The following is a 22375-nucleotide window of genomic DNA, read 5'->3' on the forward strand; positions in this document are numbered from 1 at the left end:
AATAATTGTTAGGAAGTGTGGGAGGCGAGATTCCAGAGAAAGTGACCCCTGTACCTAAATCTAACAATAGCTCCTAATGGCTTTCAGGATAAAGTTTGTACTTGGTTAATCTGAATTTTTTTTTCAATTTTTTTAAAGTAAGGAGTAAAATTGTATATATTTTTGATGTACATATATACACTGTGGAATGGCTAAATCAAGTTTATTTAACATGTGTTAAATACTTATTTTCTTGTGGTGAGAACATTAAAAAATCTCCTCTATTAGCAATTTTCAAGTACATTAGTCCCTCCTTATCTGCAGTTTTAGATTTCAGTTCTTCATGGTCAACTGTGGCCTGAAAACGTTAAATGGAAAATTCCAGAAATAATTCATAAATTTTAAATGTTTTATTATAGTATAGCTAAAACAATGGTTTTATTTTATTATTGGTTATTATTGTTAAATCTCTCACTGTACCTAATTAAGAAAATTAAACTTTATCATAGGTATGTATGTGTAGGAAAAATAGATTGTACATAGGGGTTGGTACTATCCATGATTTCAGACATCCAAAGGTAGACTTGAAACATATGCCCCATGGAGAAAGGGGGACCACTGTATACAAAATATTTTTATTAACTATAATCTCCAGGAGGTAGGATTGGTCTGTTGAACTTATTGGATTTAAGGATTTTAATAAGAGGATTTGAGGAGGTCAGGGACCCCCATGAAGAGCATTACCCCTTAAGATTAAAGAAGTAAAAACTCTGAGGAGGGAACGGAGACAGTCAAATCCCCCCACCCCTGGAAAAGAGCAAATGCACTTCAGGGACCTTAACTCATGGCTGTTAGCTACTAAAAGTATGGTATGCAATCAAATATAAACTAACAGACTAGTGAAAGGAAGTCAATAGAGTAGAGAAGGAGGATGGGAGAGGGGAGGGAGGATGGGAGAGGGGAAGGAGGGTAGGAGAGGGGAGGGAGGATGGGAGAGGGGAGGGAGGGTATGAGAGGGGAGGGAGGGTATGAGAGGGGAGGGAGGGTGGGAGGAAAAGGGAAGAGGGAATGGGGGAATCATGAATTGGAATATATTTCCAGTTCATGTATGAGATTGTCAAGATGCATCCAACAACTATGTGTAAGTATAAAGCTCTAAAAAAATAATTTTAAAAAAAAGTATGGTATGTATCTTTCCCTGCCCTCTCACTGACAAGCACCTATCCGTCTCAAAAGCCAGGTGCATCATTAAAGTCAGGATACCCTCTTGCCAGGACTCTTCAAGGACAAATAACACAGAAGATAAAACTGCTGAGGAGTCACTCAAACAGCAATTTCCCAGACTCTTAACTTGTTACTCGCAGGACATGTTTTTTCCCCACAGACCTTATGTTCTCTTAACTGTAGCAACTCTGACCCCAGGCTAACCATGCCTCCCTCAAGGTTAAAGTGCTTGCCCAGGATCCACAAAGAAAGAGACTCAGAAAATGTACCCAAAACCAATTAAAATTCCTAGACTCTAGCCCATCCCTGCAAGCAGCCCTTTCATATGAATAAAACTAACTCTTTCTTTTGTCTAGAAAGCCAGACTGACACTCTCTGGCTCAATGCTATGTCTCCCCTCTGCTCAAGCAAGAAGTCCCCAAAAAGAGTTTCTTCCCATCATAGTTGTATCCTCAACTGACTCTTCTGATGGAAAGCACAGGAACCCACCAAGTTGTAACAGATTGGCATATCCATGACTCTAATTTAGATATGTTCTTATATATACAGGGAGGAGGCTCGTGAGCAGATTTAAAGAATTAGGGACAGGGACACTTAGCACCCAAAGCTAAAGCCACAAATGTCCACAGGTCTAGAGTGGTAGAACTTGTAGAATACCAAATTCTGCCAATATCAAAAAAAAAGAAAATTAGTTTAATTTTCAAACTTGTGTGTGAAAACTCTCCTAAATGAACAATTTTTTAAAATACTCCTGAACAGGAACACCTAAATCTGCATTTACAAGTTTTAATATTATCAACCCCAGGAACTTTTTTAGTGAGTCCCCCCAACTCCACCCCTCCGCCCGCCCCCCAACCTCACACCCCTGACTCAATTTAAATAAAGGATCCTTCTAGGTAAAGAAAAAAAAAAATGTCAAACTGTTGGGGAGGGTTCATAAAAATATAGCTATCTGGGACTTTAAGTTCAGTAACAATGTAGGAAAAGTTTAATTGAGAAATAATAGAAAAAAAAAGGAAAAAGTACGAAGTAACTAGGCTGGTGATTAGATATGGTTGAAAAAGATAGCAAACGAGGAGGGAGAGAGAAGGTGATGTGGAGAGCAGGCCAGAACTCCAGGAGCAACAGATTTTAAGGTCAGCCTAGCAGTAATCACAGAAGTCCTAACTAAACACCTAGTTCTGCACGGATTGGGATCTTGGCAAAGTCTTTTTTTCTATCACCTGGTGTGATGAAGTGTTATTAAAAACTCTTCTCCTGCTGCATGAGTATCTGACTGGTGTCCATTTCTTAATTATTAGCCAAGTAACCAACAAGCAAACCTGAGCACAGTCCAGGATGCTCAACTACAGAACCAAGGGTGTCATTCACTTTGAAAGACAAACATCACTATGCAGCTCAGTGGGATAGTGTGTCTCTGGCTCTGTTCTCTTCTGCTGAGTATAACAAAAACAGCCATGACTCTCTGGGCACAGTGACACGCCTGTAACCCCAGTGACTTGGGAGTCTGAGGCAGAAGGATCACCAGTTCAAGACCAGCCTGGGCAATACAGTGAGACCTGTCTCAAAATTAAAAAAATAAAAAAGACTGGGGGTGTAACTCAGTAGTAAAGCACCCCTGGGTTCAATCCACAGTACCTAAACAAATAAATACCCCGACTGATAAATTTCATCTGGACAAAAGAAACTACAAATGAACCATAAGTACCTGATAAGGACTCTGTTTTGTGCCTCCCTGAGCATGCTAACTCATAATCAGCATGTCCCTCATGGACACCTGGCCGCAATAGCATGAACTTATCACAGGGCAGGGAGAATCCTATGGGGCACAAAGCTTTGAAACCAGGAGGAGGCCCATTACTGCCTGATGTAGATCTGTGTCCTTGTCCCTGTGCTGTGTCACACAGACAGCTTCAAAATCCACTGGAAAGGAAGAAATGGCCTTGCCCTCCTCTCTTACAGCCTCCTAGGAATTATGGGGCAGCATGTGACCCACAGGAACTTCTTGATATGAATATTTAATTCAGTCCAAGACAACTTCTGGTGGGCACTACCTATGGTGATAGGTTAGGAACAGAAATTAAGCATTTGCTTGCACTAAAGATTGGGGAGAGAATTGGTTATATGCAGAAATTTTTATAAACTAATCACCTACAACATTTATGTAAAGAAAATCCGTCCTTTTAGAGTGTCCTAAAGAGTTATTAGCAATTACATGAAACAAAAATGAATATCTAGTAAGCTGGTCTCCTACAAAGGCATAAAAATAAATTCAAGATTATTAAAATGAGTAATAGGATGTGGACTTACCATAACTAGGTAAAATATATATGTTGAGTGGTACCATCAGCAGAACTATGCATCCCAGAAAAATAAAAGGCACTTCATAGCCAAAGGATTGATACAAAAAGCCACCTAAAGGAGGACCTAGTACTAGTCCCAGTCCAGAAAACACCTCGAGACCTCCCTAAAATTGGGGGAGAAAGGAGGTAATATATATCATTTGAAGAATTAACAAGTTACTATCTGAAAAATCAACTATGTACTTCACAATTTATACATACACACAAATTTAATTGAAGTCTAAATATTTAGATCATAAAAAATCAAATATGGAAATTTTTTATGAGAAATTCTCACTATGTGCCCTAGGCTGGCCTCAAACTCCTGAACTCAAGCGATTATCCTGCCTCCAGCCTCCTGTATTCTTCTGAGTAGCTGGGAATACAGGTGTGCATCACCATGCCTGACCTCTTTTCAAATTTTTATGGTGGGAAGGTTTTCTAGTTATGATATAAAACTCAGAGAAACTGAAAGAAATAACTGATAGATATGATTATATGAAAATACACCAAAATGCATGGGAAAACACATCAAAGGACAAATGGTGAACTGGGGAAAATATGGACAAAGAACTAATTCCCCACAGATATCCTGAGATACTACTAATCAGTGAAAAAAAAAAATTGAAACACTCAATAAAAAAGTGGGCAAAGGCTATGAACTGTTGACAGAAAGTAAAATGCAAATATCTCTTAGAAGCAACAGCAGCCTGTTCTCATTTTTTAAGAGAAATAAACAAATTGGACCTCAAGATACCATTTTTGCACCCATCACCTACCAATCCTCTCTGTTGCCAAAGCTGTGTAGAAAGATACAGTCTCACACACTACTAATTGAGTAAATACAGAGGCAATTGGACAAACTATCAACATTAAAAATGTAAGTTCTGACTCAAATTTCCACTTCTAGGAATTTAACTTATAGGAATAGCCATAAAGATGTAACATGGTGTGCACACAAGCTTTTTACGCACTGTAGCACTGTTTGAAATGGAAAAGATATAAATGGTCTAAATTTTCATTAACAGTGTAAACAAACTAGGTTATAACCATATCATGAAATACTACATAGCTAGTAAAAAAAAATAATGAAGCTTTTTATAAGTAAGTACAAAAAAAATCTCCAATATGACTTTCTTGTTAGTGTAATCAGCAAGGTGCTCAATGGTGTGTATAGTATGCTACCAGTAATGAAAAGAAAACAAAAGAGGAGGGGAACTGTGCTGTCTCTTGGTGAGTATATATGTGTGTATGTGTGCATATACAAACATGGGACCTCTCTGGAAGAAACCTACAATATTTCTTGCCTTTTGGGAGGGGGTAAAGCACCGGGCACTGAATGGGCAATGCAATGTGTCAAATATATTTATTATATTCTATGTTCCTTTTCATACTTATGAATTTTGCACCATGCAAAATTGTTATGTTAATTAATGTTAAACAGTGCAATGGGAGGAATAGTGCACTATTAAAGTAATTATACCACTTTTAAATCAATCTGGTTTTTAGAGAGTTTAAACAGACACCTGTGGCTTGCAACCTTCACTCTCAGACCTCACAGCTTATGCAAAAGCCATTCATTAATAACTTTCAAAACTTGATAAAGAATATAGGGAGTCTACCTTTCATCACAACAAAGCCATCCAGGCCAAAAATTTGTTAGAAGTGTTAGCATTTGGCTACAATTTTATATAGAAAGCTGAAATGACAACACCGAAGTTTCTCCAATGGACTGTTGCCATCATTATAGGAATTTCCTGGGTAGCACTTTCTAGAGTGATCTGCAAAAAACCACTTCTTTAACAGCTCCACAGATTTTATTGGGGGAAAGTTCATAGACAAATTGAGTTGTAGAGCATTTGATAAAGTATCTTTACTCCAGGATTTCTCAAAGCCTTAAAACACTAATGTGAACTAGACATCTCTAAATTGAAGAACCACACACAGCACACTTCAAACTTGTTTAGCCACCAAACTGTGTTTTACAGGGCAGCTCGACAAACTAGTGTTCTTCTGAATCCTTTCTGAGAAATATATTCCAAGGAAATATAAATGGCATGCCTGTCACCATGCCCACTATGGCAGAACAAATGACTATAAAACCCAAAATTAAACTATACAGGTAAGCACCTAATGCTTAAACCATTCATATAGAAAATAGTTTATCTGACAGTAAAAATTTTCATATGACAGTATTAAGTGAGTAAATGAGGTGTCCTTGTTACTAAGATGATTAGACTCTGAACTCTAGAAAACAATTATATGAAGGTGGCATTTGGTCCAATATGCAGACCAGGAGTCTCCTGCAAGGATACATGGGCACAGAGAGGGAATCATGGGCAAACCTCCTGGAGTCAGAAAGGCAGGTTCCCAGAGCTGGGACAGGAATCTGGTATACCTCTAATACCAGGTCTATATGCATCTAGATGATGCACAAGAATGGACATCAATGTGATGATGCCAGGTTCTGGAATTTTGTGTCAAAATAAGAGAGCATTCCTCACACAGCACAGAAGCATGTAAGGACATCAAGATGATGCCCAAAACCTCTTTCACATATCTGGGGAAAGTGGAGGAAGGACTCTAGTATGAATTAAGTGTTTTGCCACCAGGAAAATCACTTCTATAGCAGAGGAGTGCCCTAGGCAACTCTCACAATTTTGGTCACAAATAGACAGCAAGGCATGACTCAGGCGATTTAAATAAAAGTGGTAAAGAGAATAGTTGGTTTGAGCCACATTTACCTATCAAACTGCCCATTCATGGAATTCTAAGATCAGGAAGAGCACCTGAGTTCCAGGAACAGTACACTTTTTTGACATCCTTACTGCCAGAGTAGAAATCAGTGAAAATTTAACAAAACACAAGAGTGGAGAAAAGCAGGTCTAGAAGGATGGATGCCAGTTTTAACTTGAAACAAGTATTTGGGGCTACACTCAAAAGAAAGTAAGAAAAATGTATAAACTACATACCAGTACTGTAGCAACATTATTTGGAAAAGCTTTTACGAGGATCGAAGATGATGCAGTTATTGCTGCACCAAAGCTTAATGCATCCATTATTCTCACTAGAAAACACATAGCAATAAATACAGGTCCATCAGGAACTTGGTCCAAGAGACTGAAAAGCAATAAGACAATTATCAAAAGCCAAGCTGGTTTTAATTTTTTTAAATTTTAACTGTACCCACTATACAAAAAAAAAATAGCATGTTATGCATAATTATTAGAATAAATCTCTTTAGAATATGAGTTGTTTTTAAAAGTTGCTTTGTTATACTTTCAGTAGGACACCCCCGATCTGGTTTTTGTTTGGTTGGTTTTTGTTATGATTTGAGTCATAATGATAGCTTTACCGCCCTTTACTGCTGACAAAGTTGTTCTCTTGCATGAAAATACCAAATAGGCATTTTTAGAATACAGTTTTTCCTAGGTGTTCATGGGGGATGGATTCTAGGATCCCTGGCTGTGAAGGATAATCAAATCCCTTTATAAAATGGCATAGTTTTTGCATATAACCTGTGCACATTATCCTGTATATGTTAAGCCATCTCTAGATTATTTATAGTACTTAGTGTAATGTAAACATTATGTAGATAGTTATTATGCTTTACTATTTGGGGAATAATGACAAGAAATTGGCACATATTTAGTATAGACCCTTTGTTCTTAAGTATTTGACATCTGCAGTTGGCTGAATTCACAGAGGCTGAACCTATAGATTTGGAGGGTTGACTGCGTATAGAATCATGCTGACAAGTCTTCTTACTAGCAGGTTTCTCCTGTGGTGGGACTCACAACTTCAAAAAAAGAAAGAATCTAGAAAATAGAAGCTACAAGAGAAAGGAAGCAGATCACATTTAGGGGTAAGCCAATCAGGATAACAGCTGATCTTTCAACACAGACTCTGAAAGCTAGAAGATCCTGGAATAACATATTTCAAACACTGAAAGAAAATGGGTTCCAACCAAGAATTGTGTTTCCAGCGAAATTAAGCTTCAGGATGGAAGATGAAATTAAAACCTTCCACGATAAACAAAAGTTAAAAGAATTTGCAGCTAGAAAACCATCTCTTCAAAACATCCTTGGCAAAACATTACAGGAAGAGGAAATGGAAAATAACAATGAAAACCAACAGTGGGAGGTAGGACACTAAAGGGGGGAAAATAATCAAAGAGGAAAACAAACCATGTTTAGTAACATAAATAAACAAATATGGCTGGAAGAACAACCCATATCTCAATAATAACCCTAAATGTTAATGGCTTAAACTCACCAATCAAGAGACACAGGCTAGTAGAATGGATCACAAAACAAGACCCAACAATATGCTGCCTACAGGAGACGCATTTGATAGGAAAAGACATACATAGGCTGAAGGTGAAAGGTTGGGAAAAATCATATCACTCATATGGACTTCAGAAACAAGCAGGAGTATCCATACTCATATCAAATAAAATAGATTTCAAGCCAAAGTTAATCAAAAGGGATAAAGAGGGACACTACATACTGCTCAAGGGAACCATACACCAACAAGACATAACAATCATAAATATATATGCCCCAAACAATGGTGCAGCTATGTTCATCAAACAAACTCTTCTCAAGTTCAAGAGTCTAATAGACCACCATACAATAATCATGGGAGACTTCAACACACCTCTATCACCACTGGACAGATCTTCCAAACAAAAGTTGAATAAGGAAACTATAGAACTCAATAACACAATTAATAACCTAGACTTAATTGACATATATAGAATATACCACCCAACATCAAGCAGTTACACTTTTTTCTCAGCAGCACATGGATCCTTCTCAAAAATAGATCATATATTATGGCACAGGGAAACTCTTAGACAATATAAAGGAGTAGAGATAATACCATGCATCCTATCTGATCATAATGGAATGGAACTGAAAATCAACAATAAAAGAAGGAAGGAAAAAGAATACATCACTTGGAGAATGAACAATAGGTTACTGAATGATCAATGGGTTATAGAAGACATCAAGGAGGAAATTAAAAAATTCTTAGAGATTAATGAAAACACAGACACAACATATCGGATTCTATGGGACACATTGAAAGCAGTTCTAAGAGGAAAATTCATTGCTTGGAGTTCATTCCTTAAAAAAAGAAAAAACCAACAAATAAATGATCTCATACTTCATCTCAAAATCCTAGAAAAAGAAGAGCAAAACAACAGCAAAAGAAGTAGAAGGCAAGAAATAATTAAAATCAGAGCTGAAATTAATGAAATCGAAACAAAAGAAACAATTGAAAAAATTGACAAAACTAAAAGTTGGTTCTTTGAAAAAATAAACAAAATCGACAGACCCTTAGCCATGCTAGCGAAGAGAAGAAGAGAGAGAACTCAAATTACTAACATACGGGATGAAAGAGGCAATATCACAACAGACACTTCAGAAATACAGAAGATAATCAAAAACTATTTTGAATCCTTATACTCCAATAAATTAGAAGATAGTGAAGGCATAGATAAATTTCTGAAGTCATATGATCTGCCCAGATTGAGTCAGGAGGATATAGACAACCTAAACAGACCAATATCAATTGAGGAAATAGAAGAAACCATCAAAAGACTACCAACTAAGAAAAGCCCAGGACCGGATGGGTATACAGCAGAGTTTTACAAAACCTTTAAAGAAGAACTAATACCAGTACTTTTCAAGCTACTTCGGGAAATAGAAAAAGAGGGAGAACTTCCAAATTCATTCTACGAGGCCAACATCACCCTGATACCTAAACCAGACAAAGACACTTCAAAGAAAGAAAACTACAGACCAATATCTCTAATGAACCTAGATGCAAAAATCCTCAATAAAATTCTGGCCACTCGGATACAAAAACTTATCAAAAAAATTGTGCACCATGATCAAGTAGGATTCATCCCTGGGATGCAAGGCTGGTTCAATATACGGAAATCAATAAATGTTATTCACCACATCAATAGACTTAAAAATAAGAACCATATGATCATCTCGATAGATGCGGAAAAAGCATTCGACAAAGTACAGCATCCCTTTATGTTCAAAACTCTAGAAAAACTAGGGCTAACAGGAACATACCTCAATATTGTAAAAGCAATCTATGCTAAGCCTCAGGCTAGCATCATTCTGAATGGAGAAAAATTGAAGGCATTCCCTCTAAAATCTGGAACAAGACAGGGATGCCCTCTCTCACCACTTCTGTTCAACATAGTTCTCGAAACACTGGCCACAGCAATTAGACAGACGAAAGAAATTAAAGGCATCAAAATAGGAAAAGAAGAACTTAAATTATCACTATTTGCAGATGACATGATTCTATACCTAGCAGACCCAAAAGGGTCTACAAAGAAACTATTAGAGCTAATAAATGAATTCAGCAAAGTAGCAGGATATAAAATCAACACGCATAAATCAAAGGCATTCCTGTATATCAGCGACAAATCCTCTGAAATGGAAATGAGGACAACCACTCCATTTACAATATCTTCAAAAAAAATAAAATACTTGGGAATCAACCTAACAAAAGAGGTGAAAGACTTATACAATGAAAACTACAGAACCCTAAAGAGAGAAACAGAAGAAGATCTTAGAAGATGGAAAAATATACCCTGTTCATGGATAGGCAGAACTAACATCATCAAAATGGTGATATTACCAAAAGTTCTCTATAGGTTTAATGCAATGCCAATCAAAATCCCAACGGCATTTCTTGTAGAAATAGAGAAAGCAATCATGAAATTCATATGGAAAAATAAAAGACCCAGAATAGCAAAAACAATGCTAAGCAGGAAGTGTGAATCAGGCGGTATAGCGATACCAGACTTCAAACTATACTACAGAGCAATAGTAACAAAAACAGCATGGTACTGGTACCAAAACAGGCGGGTGGACCAATGGTACAGAATAGAGGACACAGAAACCAATCCACAAAACTACAACTACCTTATATTTGATAAAGGGGCTAAAAGCATGCAATGGAGGAAGGATAGCATCTTCAACAAATGGTGCTGGGAAAACTGGAAATCCATATGCAACAAAATGAAACTGAATCCCTTTCTCTCGCCATGCACAAAAGTTAATTCAAAATGGATCAAGGAGCTTGATATCAAATCAGAGACACGCCGTCTGATAGAAGAAAAAGTTGGCTACGATCTACATACTGTGGGGTCGGGCTCCAAATTCCTCAATAGGACACCCATAGCACAAAAGTTAATAACTAGAATTGACAAATGGGACTTACTCAAACTAAAAAGTTTTTTCTCAGCAAAAGATACAATAAGAGAGGTAAATAGAGAGCCTACATCCTGGGAACAAATCTTTACTCCTCACACTTCAGATAGAGCCCTAATATCCAGAGTATACAAAGAACTCAAAAAATTAGACAATAAGAGAACAAACAACCCAATCAACAAATGGGCCAAGGACCTGAACAGACACTTCTCAGAGGAGGACATACAATCAATCAACAAGTACATGAAAAAATGCTCACCATCTCTAGCTGTCAGAGAAATGCAAATCAAAACCACCCTAAGATACCATCTCACTCCCGTGAGATTGGCAGCCATTATGAAGTCAAACAACAACAACTGCTGGCGAGGATGTGGGGAAAAGGGTACACTTGTACATTGCTGGTGGGACTGCAAATTGGTGAGGCCAATTTGGAAAGCAGTATGGAGATTTCTTGGAAAGCTGGGAATGGAGCCACCATTTGACCCAGCTATTCCCCTTCTCGGTCTATTGCCTAAAGACCTAAAAAGAGCATGCTACAGGGACACTGCTACATCGATGTTCATAGCAGCACAATTCACAATAGCTAGACTGTGGAACCAACCTAGATGCCCTTCAATGGATGAATGGATAAAAAAAATGTGGCATTTATACACAATGGAGTATTACTCTGCATTAAAAAATGACAAAATCATAGAATTTACAGGGAAATGGATGGCATTAGAGCAGATTATGCTAAGTGAAGCTAGCCAATCCCTAAAAAACAAATGCCAAATGTCTTCTTTGATATAAGGAGAGTAACTAAGAACAGAGTAGGATCGAAGAGCATGAGAAGAAGATTAACATTAAACAGGGATGAGAGGTGGGAGGGAAAGGGAGAGAGAAGGGAAAATGCATGGAAATGGAAGGAGACCCTCAGAGTTATACAAAAGTACATACAAGAGGAAGTGAGGGGAAGGGGAAAAATAATATAAGGGGGACAAACGAATGTCAGTAGAGGGGGCAGAGAGAGAAGAGGGGAGGGGAGGGGAGGGGAGGGGGGATAGTAGAGTATAGGAAAGGCAGCAGAATACAACAGACACTAGTATGGCAATATGTAAATCAATGGATGTGTAACTGATGTGATTCTGCAATCTGTATATGGGGTAAAAATGGGAGCTCATAACACACTTGAATCAAATTGTGAAATATGATATATCAAGAACTATGTAATGTTTTGAACAGCCAACAATAAAAAATAAAAAAAAAAATTGACTCAAATTAAAAAAAAGAAAAGAAAAGAAAATAGAAGACTCCCACAAAAAATAAATAAATAAATAAATAAATAAATAAATAAATAAATAAATAAATAAATAAAATTAATGTAATGGTTTTCTGAGTTTATCTCTTTATATTTATTATCATTCCTTTACATTCCCCAAGTATTTATATGAGCTGTTTTCTAGAATTTGCCACTATGTTGCTCCTTTAAGGATTCTAAGCTTAAGAATTCTATAGTTGTTTTGCCTCTGGTACTCATTTTCCCTATAACACCAAGGGGAAGAAACCTTCTGCTTTATGCTCTTAAAAGTAAGCACCGTGACCTAGTCTGGCCAAGCAGAACATTCTTTCCCCTGGGCTACAATGGCCACCATGCAGGCATGGGCCATGAATAAAGATGAGGCCAGTGAGGACTCCTTTCTGTGATTCTCACTGAAGCTATTAGGAACAGGGTACTCTCTACTGAAACTGCAAGGGTCATATTGGAACTGAAAAGGGAGACCTTACCCAAGAAGAGGAAGGCAAAGCCGGGAAGCGAAGAAAGACTTCTGATGGCATGGTTTTATTGTTCTGATGGAACCCAGGGGCCCTCTAAACTGAACTATATCCCCAGCCATTCCGTTCCACTCCATTCCATTTTTCTGAGAGAGGGTCTGCCTAAGTTGCCCAAGCTGGCTTCAAACTTGTGATCTTCCTGCCTCAGGATCCCAAGTAGCTGGAATTACAGAAGCCCACCACTGTACCCAACTTGAACAGATTCTTTGGGGAAAAAACAATTTTCACTTTTTTGCTAAGCCAGAATGTATCTGTGACTCAAAAATTTGTTACGTTTCTATCATTCACAGTCACAAGAGTCCTCATGGATAGATTCAGTAGCCGGTTTTAATGATGATCCCTTGGATTCTTGTTCTCATTTATTTTATTTTATTTTATTTTATTTTATTTAGTTATTGATGGACATAATACCTTTATTTTGTTTATTCATTTTTTGTGGTGCTAAGGATCAAACCCAGTGCCTTACATGTGCAAGGCAAGTGCTCTACCTCTGAGCCACAACCCCAGCCCCTGGATTCCTGTTCTCTGCTCACCCAACTCCTTCCACCTTTATTTGCATGCTGTCATTAAACAGACAGTAATAGTACTGATCAGTTCAATAAGCGATTAACATTTTTAACTGAAGAGAGATCATAAAATCTGTGCAATCTTTCAAACATATCAGAAAGTGACTTACCCAAAGAGAATTGTAACTCCTCCTGAGACGAACATCCCTGCTATAAACATAAATTTTGCTCCAATATGCACAAGCTATAATAAATGTAAAAAAAGAGACATTGATTACTTCTACAAGTTCATATTTATATAAACAAATCCACTGTATAAGAAAATTAAATAAATGGGGAAGACATGTATAATTAATACAATACTAAAATAACTCTTTAAAAAGAATAAATGGTGATATACAGACATGGAAGTTAAAAACTAGTCAGCCCTGAGGATGGAATTGTCACAGGTAGCAGAATTTTAAAAACTATAATGGTGCTTATTTCTATATCGATAGTAATTCTAGACTAGTAAATTGGAACATCTCATTTGGTAATTTTTTTTTTTTTTTGGACCAGGAATATAACCCGGGGGCACTTAACCACTAAGCCACATCCTCAGCCATTTTTTTATTATTTTATTTAGAGACAGGGTCTTGCTAACTTGCTTAGGATCTCACTAAGTTGCTGAGGCTGGCTTTGATATTATTATCCTCCTGCCTCAGCCTCCCGAGTCACTGGGATTATAGGCATGTACCACCATGACTGGTTCATTTGACAGTTTTTAAAAATTAAAATGTGTATATGAACTTTAATACTTACATATTTTCCAAATACCAAGGATGCCAGCAAGTCAAATAAAGCATAACATCCAAAGATCATGCCTATCATGGTATTGCTGGCTCCCTTCTTTTCAGCCTTTGAAAAAATAGAAATGGGAACAATGTTTGAAAGACAAAAATAGCACAGTATGGAAAGACAAAAATATGCAATCAGAACATCATCTTCTTGTGACTTTTATCTATAGAGTAATTTCAAAAATTATTATTTTCAAAGGGAAACTATGTATTAAAAACCAGTCTCTGACATGAAAATAATTCATTTCACCATGCCTACAAAGAATTGTTCCCTTAAGCTAGCAAAAGTCAGAACTAAGGAACATACACAACTCAAAATACCTTGGGTGAGGAAATTTGGGCTCTACTTCATAGTCACAGGACTGATGAAATAGCTGATTTAGACAAACTTCCTTTTTAGTATCCCTTTTTGTTACAGGATTGTACTCAACCAAAAAAAAAAAAAAAAAAAGAATCCAAAAACACTTGTCCATAAAAAATTCAAGGTAGAAAATTCCATAGACCAAAATGTGGGTCACACCAAATCCTATTTGGTTTGGTCCCCTGCTTCTGCTGTTCTAACCTAGTACCTGACAGACTGAGAAGACAGTTTTCCTTTCTGACATCCACAACCCAGATGAAAAAAAAAAAAATCCCCCTGACACTCTACATTCTCCTGAAACATGTAGGGTAGTTGATCATCCATACATTATAATCATTAATGTTTACAGCCTGTTCCATCACGGAGCTCTGAAGTTGACTACAGATGATGCAGTACTTATCCTGAATCTACTTTTGAACTCGAAATGTGACTACTGTAATGCATAACTGAATTCAAATATAAACCTACAAAGAACTTTTTAATAACTGTTAGAAACTCTGGAAATGTGGCGGATCCTTCTATCTGGCTCCAGCAATGCAAGAAGTTAAAATATGACTTTAATGTTTTTAAGATAAGATTATCATACTGTGATGCTCAAAGCCTGAATAACACACCTCCATCCTCTCAGACAATCAGCAGTCTTTTATTGAGCATCTTCCATGTGTTAGGCACCACACCACACCAGCAGTGAACATTAATGGTCAGAGAGTTAGATTTAGATTCATTCTTTCACCAAAGCTTCAAATAACTTGACTTTAATATAGAAAGTTAACATCCACTCACACAGCCTTCAAAATCCATTGTCTACAACAGCCAACACTGCATTTCTTTACCTTTCTAACGACACTTTTAAATCCCTCCATCCCTTCCCATATAAGATATCACTGTTATCAAATCCTGTCTTTTTCAAGGATGTTCTTTTCATGTCAGACTATACACCTTTAATTAAACCCTATATTTCTCATAGCATCATACCACAAGAAACCAGACAGGTGAACTATTTTAGCTGAACTTTAGGAAGGCCTACATCTCTTTCCAGGAAGATATCCATAAATGTGGTCCATAGACAACTGGTGGTGGGTGGGGAGAGGATGGGCCCACAGCACTTGAGTCACTGTTTAGGTTGAATTTGAATCTAATATTCTATGGACTTCATAATTGGCCATTCCCTTTCCATGTACTACCAAACACATGAGATACTGTTATGGAGACAAGAACTATCTCATTTTTAAAATACTTTTAATGGTATCTTAGCAAAAGGTCATCCTATATGTAGACTGAAACCTGAAGTCTACATTTCTAATACAAAGGGAAAATATTATCAAAGGAGTCAATTAAGATGTAGGAAGAACATTCTTTGGTCAGTAGATAGAACATTCATCACTTAATAGATCTGGTAAGTATTTAATTCTAGAATCGAGCAGAAAACATAGAATTTTGGCTACAGCAACTAGTATTTATTGGATCTTTACCATGAGCCAGAATCACCACTAAATATTGTTTCACACGTGCCTAATAATCAAATGAGTGATATATGTTTAGCTGGCCCCATTTGTAGATAAAGACATGGGCTTGCAAAGATGACAGTTTTTGAACCACTGTAGCTTCCATCATGTGTACCCACAATCACAGTGGAGACAGAATGGTTACATGGGACGTCCTAGAATCACATGCCACATAGCAACGCTAAGAGCCAAGTATATGATGCATGGCATTTTTGGTCGAAAGGTGACGCCAGCTAGCCATTGAGATGATATGATTATGTTAAGATTTGCATTCATATGGATATTGGACTCCTGCTGTTCACCTAGGCCGGCTACGGGACTCCTGGAGAGTTCCCATTGGTTGGGGAAGTACAGTAGGAGGGAGTTCCGGGGGAGGAGCTCTCTCTGCGGGTCCGGGAGGAGGCCGCGTGGGTGGAAAAAATCTTCCCGGGCGGTACCGGACATTGGCGGCAGTTTCAAAAAATAAACTTTGTTCCTGCTTGAGTGGCTCGTGATTTTGTGCCCAGCCAGACTGCGGCAACTGGCGGCCCGCACGGGGAACGCCTGAAGTTTGGAGGTGAGTAAAATTGCTCGCCCCTGAGGGAAGGCAACAAAATGGGTGACCATTTCAAAAAACAATGTGTTCTCGTTTTGATTTATCTTGTTTTTGTTTCAAGCTGCCTATCCCTAGAATTTTCTCAGGCAAACTGGGAAAAATGGTTGGCTCAAGGTTTGAAGTTGTTCAGCCCTGAGAAAGAGAAAATTGATACAACTATTCTTTGTTCGGTTTTTGTTTCATTCTGTTTCGGTTTTGTTTTATGCTATCTTATTGGGTTGCGTTACCTTTATAGTAGATTAGAAACTAGTAAAAAACAAACCGAAAGACTGTTAAGTAAATTGTTAGAGGTCCAGACTATGGTAGAAAACATGTTAGGTCAAGCGAAAGAGAAGGTCTCTCAAGCTAGTCAGACAGAGGAAGATTTGAAGAAAGAAAGCTTAGAGGAAAAACAACCATCAGGCGGGGAATTACAACAGGAGGCTGCTACTAACCCCGTTCTATCACCAGAGGGCATAATTCAACCAACAGCTCCATCTACAGCTGAGCGGCCCTCAACTCCCGTAGTTGATGGATGGAATCCTGAGGCAGGACCCCAAAGATTAGCATGCCCTGTACTTGAGCAGGCAGGAGGGCAACGAATTCACAGTGCTTTAGATTTCAAAACAGTGAAGCAATTAAAGGAGGCTGTAACAACCTACGGGCCACAAGCACCCTTCACTGTGAGCATGGTCGAATCCATTACCAACTTAGACATGACGCCAGCAGATTGGGCTAACGTGTCGATCTGTGCTAAATGGAGGACAATATTTGTTATGGAAGGTTGCCAATGAGGAATTTTGCATGGAAACAGCTAGGTGAAATGCAGCAGCCGGTTACCCTCAAAGAAATCTAGATATGTTATTAGGAAAAGGACCTTATGAGGGTCAACGGCAACAAATTGAATATGATCCTGGCGTATACGCACAAATTGCTGTAGATGCAATTAAGGCATGGAAAACTTTACAGGGGCATGGAGATTTACAAGGACAATTATCCAAGGTAATACAAGGAGCTAATGAACCTTACGCTGAATTTGTAGATAGGCTTATTCAGACAGCATCTAGAGTATTTGGAGATACAGAACAGGCAATGCCATTTATAAAACAACTGGCTTATGACCAAGCAAATCATTGCTGCAGAGAGGTCATCAGACCATGGAAACATGAAGATTTAAACACATATATTAAATTATGTAGAGACATTAATGAACAAGGGCAAGTCTTAGCAGCAGTACAACAGGCTTTAGATGCCAGGCCAAAAACATGCTATAATTGTGATCAAACAGGACATTTTAAAAGGAGTTGCCCCATAGGAGGAGGGTTTAACAAGGCTAGGTATCAAAGGAATAGAATACCGGGTATTTGCCCACGATGCCGTAGAGGGAAACATTGGGCTAATGAATGCCGTTCTCAAACCACCATAGAAGGTATTCCATTATCAAAAAACAGACAAGGACCAAGTGTTTACCCACGATATCGTGGAGAAAGACATCAGGCTCCATTGCCAAAAAACAGACTGGAGGGCCCAATGCTCCGGGGCCCAAAACCACAAATATGCGGGGCAATGGAGGAACCCAGCAGCACCATCAAGGTAGTGCCCAGGATGCATTATCCATTAAATCCCTCATCAGACAAACTAGAGAGAGCGCAGGGTTGGACATCTGCGCCTCTGCCAGAGCAGTACTAACTCCAGAGATGGGAGTTCAAATCATTCCCACAGGAGTAAAAGGACCTCTTCCCCAAGGAACAGTAGGCTTATTATTGGGACGCAGTTCTTCAACACTAAAAGGACTTATGATAAGTCCTGGGGTAATTGATCCCGATTATGAGGGCGAAATAAAAATTACAGCTAGTTCTCCAAGAGGTATATCAGTAATTTCACCAGGAGATAGAATAGCACAGTTATTAATAATACCCAGCCTACATGATAAATTTTCCAGTCGTACTGTAGAAAGAGGTTCCAAGGGATTAGGCTCCACAGGTGTAGATTGGGCTATGCTGTCTTTAAATCTAGATTCTCGCCCCATGCTAAAACTAAATATTCAAGGACATGACTTTATTGGGCTACTGGACACAGGTGCTGACCTTAGCATAATATCTCGTCAAGAATGGCCAAAACATTGGCCATTACAACAAGCCACTCAAACGCTTCGAGGCCTAGGAGTGGCAACTAATCCCCATAGAAGTGCAATGGTATTAGATTGGAAGGATCCTGAAGGATGTGAAGGAACTATACAGCCCTATGTATTGGATCATCTTCCTATAAATTTATGGGGACGAGATGTCCTAGATCAATTAGGTTTGACATTAACAAATAACATCAATCCTAATGCGCCCACTACTAGGGCTAGACAAGGCTTTAGGAAAGAAGAAAGATTAAGAGAACAAGAACAAGGTATGACAGCACCAATTCAAATAGATCAAGAAACAAATAGACATGGATTGGGTTTTCAGAAAGGGCCACTGAGACAATCAAAATTACTTGGAAATCAGAAAGACCAGTGTGGGTTCCTCAGTAGCCCCTGACTAAAGAAAAGATACAAATAGCCCATGACCTGGTCAAACAACAATTAGCAGAGGGACATATACAACCTTCCGTATCTCCCCATAATACTCCCATTTTTGTCATTAAAAAGAAATCTGGTAAATGGAGATTATTACAAGTTTTAAGAGCCATTAATAATGAGATGGTTATTATGGGACCTGCTCAATCAGGGATTCCCCAATTGTCTGCTTTACCAAAAACCTGGTATGTTTTAGCTATAGATATTAAAGATTGTTTTTTTTTCAATTCCAATTCATCCCGAGGATAGTCCACATTTTGCATTTACTATCCCTGCACTAAATCATGAAGGTCCTGATCAGAGATATGAATGGAAAGTACTCCCTCAAGGGATGGCTAATAGTCCAAATATGTGTCAAATTTATGTTAACAAAGCAATCCAGCCACTTAGAAATCAAAATCCTGAACTACAAATATTTCACTATATGGATGATGTGTTATTGGCACATAAAGATAAAAACACATTGCTAGAATGTTATGCCACACTTACAAATTTATTAAAAAATTATAATCTAGAGATAGCAATAGATAAAGTACAATTAATCTTCCAATTAATTATTTAGGGGTTTTATTATCCTCAACCATGGTCCGTCCACCCAAAATTCAAATACGAGTAGATCAACTCAAATCACTTAACGACTTTCAAAAGTTATTAGGAGACATAAATTGGATAAGGCCTTATCTAGGCATACCAACAGGAGAGTTGGGACCTTTATTTGATATTCTAAAAGGTCTATCAGATCCAAATTCACCCCGCATGTTGACACCTGAAGCAAGAAAGGCATTAAAAATCATTGAAACATATATGGAAAATATGCATTTGGATAGAATTGATATAAGTTTGCCTTTATTATTTATTGTACTGCCAACAAAAAATATTCCTACAGGAGTATTCTGGCAAGAAGGTCCATTATTGTGGATACATTTATCTTATTCTCCTAACACTATTCTTACTAGGTATCCTGAGGCTGTAGGACAATTAATACTCAAAGGAATAAAAGCAGCCAAGGGAGTGTTTGGGATTTCTCCCAATAAAATTATTACTCCATATACTATAGATCAAATTGATGAGTTAGCTAATGAGTTAAATACTTGGGCAATAATCATGTGTAAATCTAATGTTTCATTTGATAATCATTTACAGTCTAATCCTTTGTTGTCTTTTTGGTCTAAACATCCTGTAGTTTTTCCAAAGATGACAAAAAAACCCCTATCATGAATGCTCCAAATATATTCACTGATGGGTCAAATAATGGTACAGCAGCAGTAGTTACCCCTGATCAAACTTTTACATTTTTAGTACCCAAACAATCAGCTCAAAAGGTAGAGCTTAATGCAGTATTACAAGCTTTTATGATGTTTAAAGATTCTGTATTTAATTTATTTTCTGATAGTCAGTATGTAGTTAATGCTATAGTATCCCTTGAAGATGCTGGTAGGATTTCCCCTTCTTCTACTGTTTTCTCTTTGTTTTCCACTATACAAAGTCTAATCTGGGACAGAAAAGATCCATTCTTTATAGGACATATCAGGGCACATACAGGATTGCCTGGAGCCCTTAGTTTGGGCAATGAGTTAGCAGATAAATCTACACATGACATACATATTTTCTCCACAATAGAAGAAGCTATAAATTTTCATAAAAGGTTCCATGCCAATGCTAATACTTTACAAAAGCATTTTAAAATAACTAAAGAACAAGCCCGACATATAATAAAACAATGTCAAAATTGTGTGACATTTTTACCACAAGTTAATCTTGGAGTCAATCCTAGAGGACTGATACCTAACCATATTTGGCAGATGGACGTCACACACTTGCCAGAATTTGGAAAATTAAAATATTTACATGTTACAGTTGATACTTCTTCCGGATTTCTGATGGGCTCCCTTCATGCCGGAGAAAAAACTAAAGATGTTATAGCTCATTGCTTACAAAATTTTGCCACTGTGGGCGTTCCAAAACAGTTAAAAACCGATAATGGTCCTGGTTATGCATCCACCTCTTTTAAACAATTTTGCTCATCATTTGGTATTACTCACATAACAGGAATTCCATACAATCCACAAGGACAAGGCATAGTTGAAAGAGCTCATCAAACTATTAAAATGTACTTATTAAAACAAAAGGAGGGAATTGGAAAGGGGTATATATCCCCCAAAGATAAACTTAAAATAACCCTTTTTACTCTAAACTTTTTAAATTTGGATTCATCAGGGCTTAGTGCTGTGGAAAGACATTTGTATCCAAAAAATGTACATAAGCCTAAGGTACTTTGGAAAGATATTCTAACAGGACAATGGAAAGGTCCTGACCCAGTGATAGTCTGGAGTCGGGGCTCTGTTTGTGTTTTTCCACAGGAAGAACAGCAGCCGATTTGGATTCCAGAGAGACTAACTAAAACAATTTCTACAGACCAAAAGGAAGATGATTCGACTCAAATCCATAACAGCTTGAAAGAATTCCCCACGCAAAGACACTTCACCGGGAGAATTCCAATTTTATTGCAAAAAGCAGTGTGCTTATATAGAACTAAGGGGGAGATGGTAGGGTTTAGATAAATGGCAGGCAACCCGTTTATTGGAAAGTTCTTTCAGATATCAGCTCCGGAGCCCAGGAATTAGTTCTCATTGGGGCTAAGGTTCCCTGCCAGCGAGATTTGAAATTGGCGCCGGCGGGAGAGTTCACACGGCGGGAACTTTTCGCGCCACTGCAGAAAAGAAGAAGGTAGGAAGAAGAGGTGCTTAGGCACCATGTTGGGGTTTTTTCTCTGGGGTATGGCTGCCGTTTATACTTTTCCCAACACAGCTGATATCCAGATCTCCAGCTTGGCTATTCTTACATCTGCGACAGTGATTAACCAGGATGCTTTTTTCAATATCTATTTTATTATTGCTTTTTCCCACATCATAAAGTTCTATTTTATTTTTGAGCTCATACAGACCTAGGTTAATGTTTTTTCAGATCAGTTTTATTTTTTGACTGTGGAGTTTTTGAACATTGCAATGGAGATTTCACCTAGGTAAAGCTACAAGGCCTTTACTATTGTCTTATGTGTTATATGTTACGTGTGCACACTTCTGTTTTGTGTTGTATGTCTGTATGTGCGTATGTCCATATATCACATATGAGGAGCGCTCGTGCACATGGATCCAAAAATTTTTTTTTTTTATTATTCACGTGATTTTAATAGTTTAATTTAATTTGGGTAAACAGCTGTTGAGGATTGTTTTAATATATGAACAAATAGAAGGTTAACAGATCTGTTTGTTTACTTTCACCTTTCCTTTTCATTATATTTAATAATTCTGTTCAGGATAATGTAAATTGTTCTAAATATTGTTTTCTTAGTACCTGTTGAAATGTTACATATTTTTTTTTTTAGCATCATTGTCAAAATTTCTATTTTCATCCCAGTGCCGGTGA

At 37.7% G+C, this 22375-nt stretch overlaps 1 protein-coding gene across 2 annotated transcripts in view; it reads right to left on the reverse strand.

Annotated features, from left to right (window-relative positions):
- Slc18b1 (solute carrier family 18 member B1) overlaps positions 1-22375 on the reverse strand; it is a 53365-nt gene that overhangs the window by 25421 nt on the left and 5569 nt on the right. For both annotated transcript variants that reach the window (XM_046449709.2, XM_046449716.2), the window contains exons 3-6: positions 13909-14004; positions 13278-13351; positions 6518-6665; positions 3514-3670 (exon numbers count right to left, since the gene is read on the reverse strand). In XM_046449709.2, coding sequence (XP_046305665.1) covers positions 3514-3670; positions 6518-6665; positions 13278-13351; positions 13909-14004 — 475 coding nt within the window. The remainder of the gene's footprint in view (positions 1-3513; positions 3671-6517; positions 6666-13277; positions 13352-13908; positions 14005-22375) is intronic.

Source organism: Marmota monax, unplaced genomic scaffold, assembly GCF_021218885.2.
Source record: "Marmota monax isolate L192 unplaced genomic scaffold, Marmota_monax_Labrador192_F-V1.1 WCK01_AAM20220418_F8-fsc00030, whole genome shotgun sequence".
NCBI classification, from domain to species: Eukaryota; Metazoa; Chordata; class Mammalia; order Rodentia; family Sciuridae; genus Marmota; species Marmota monax.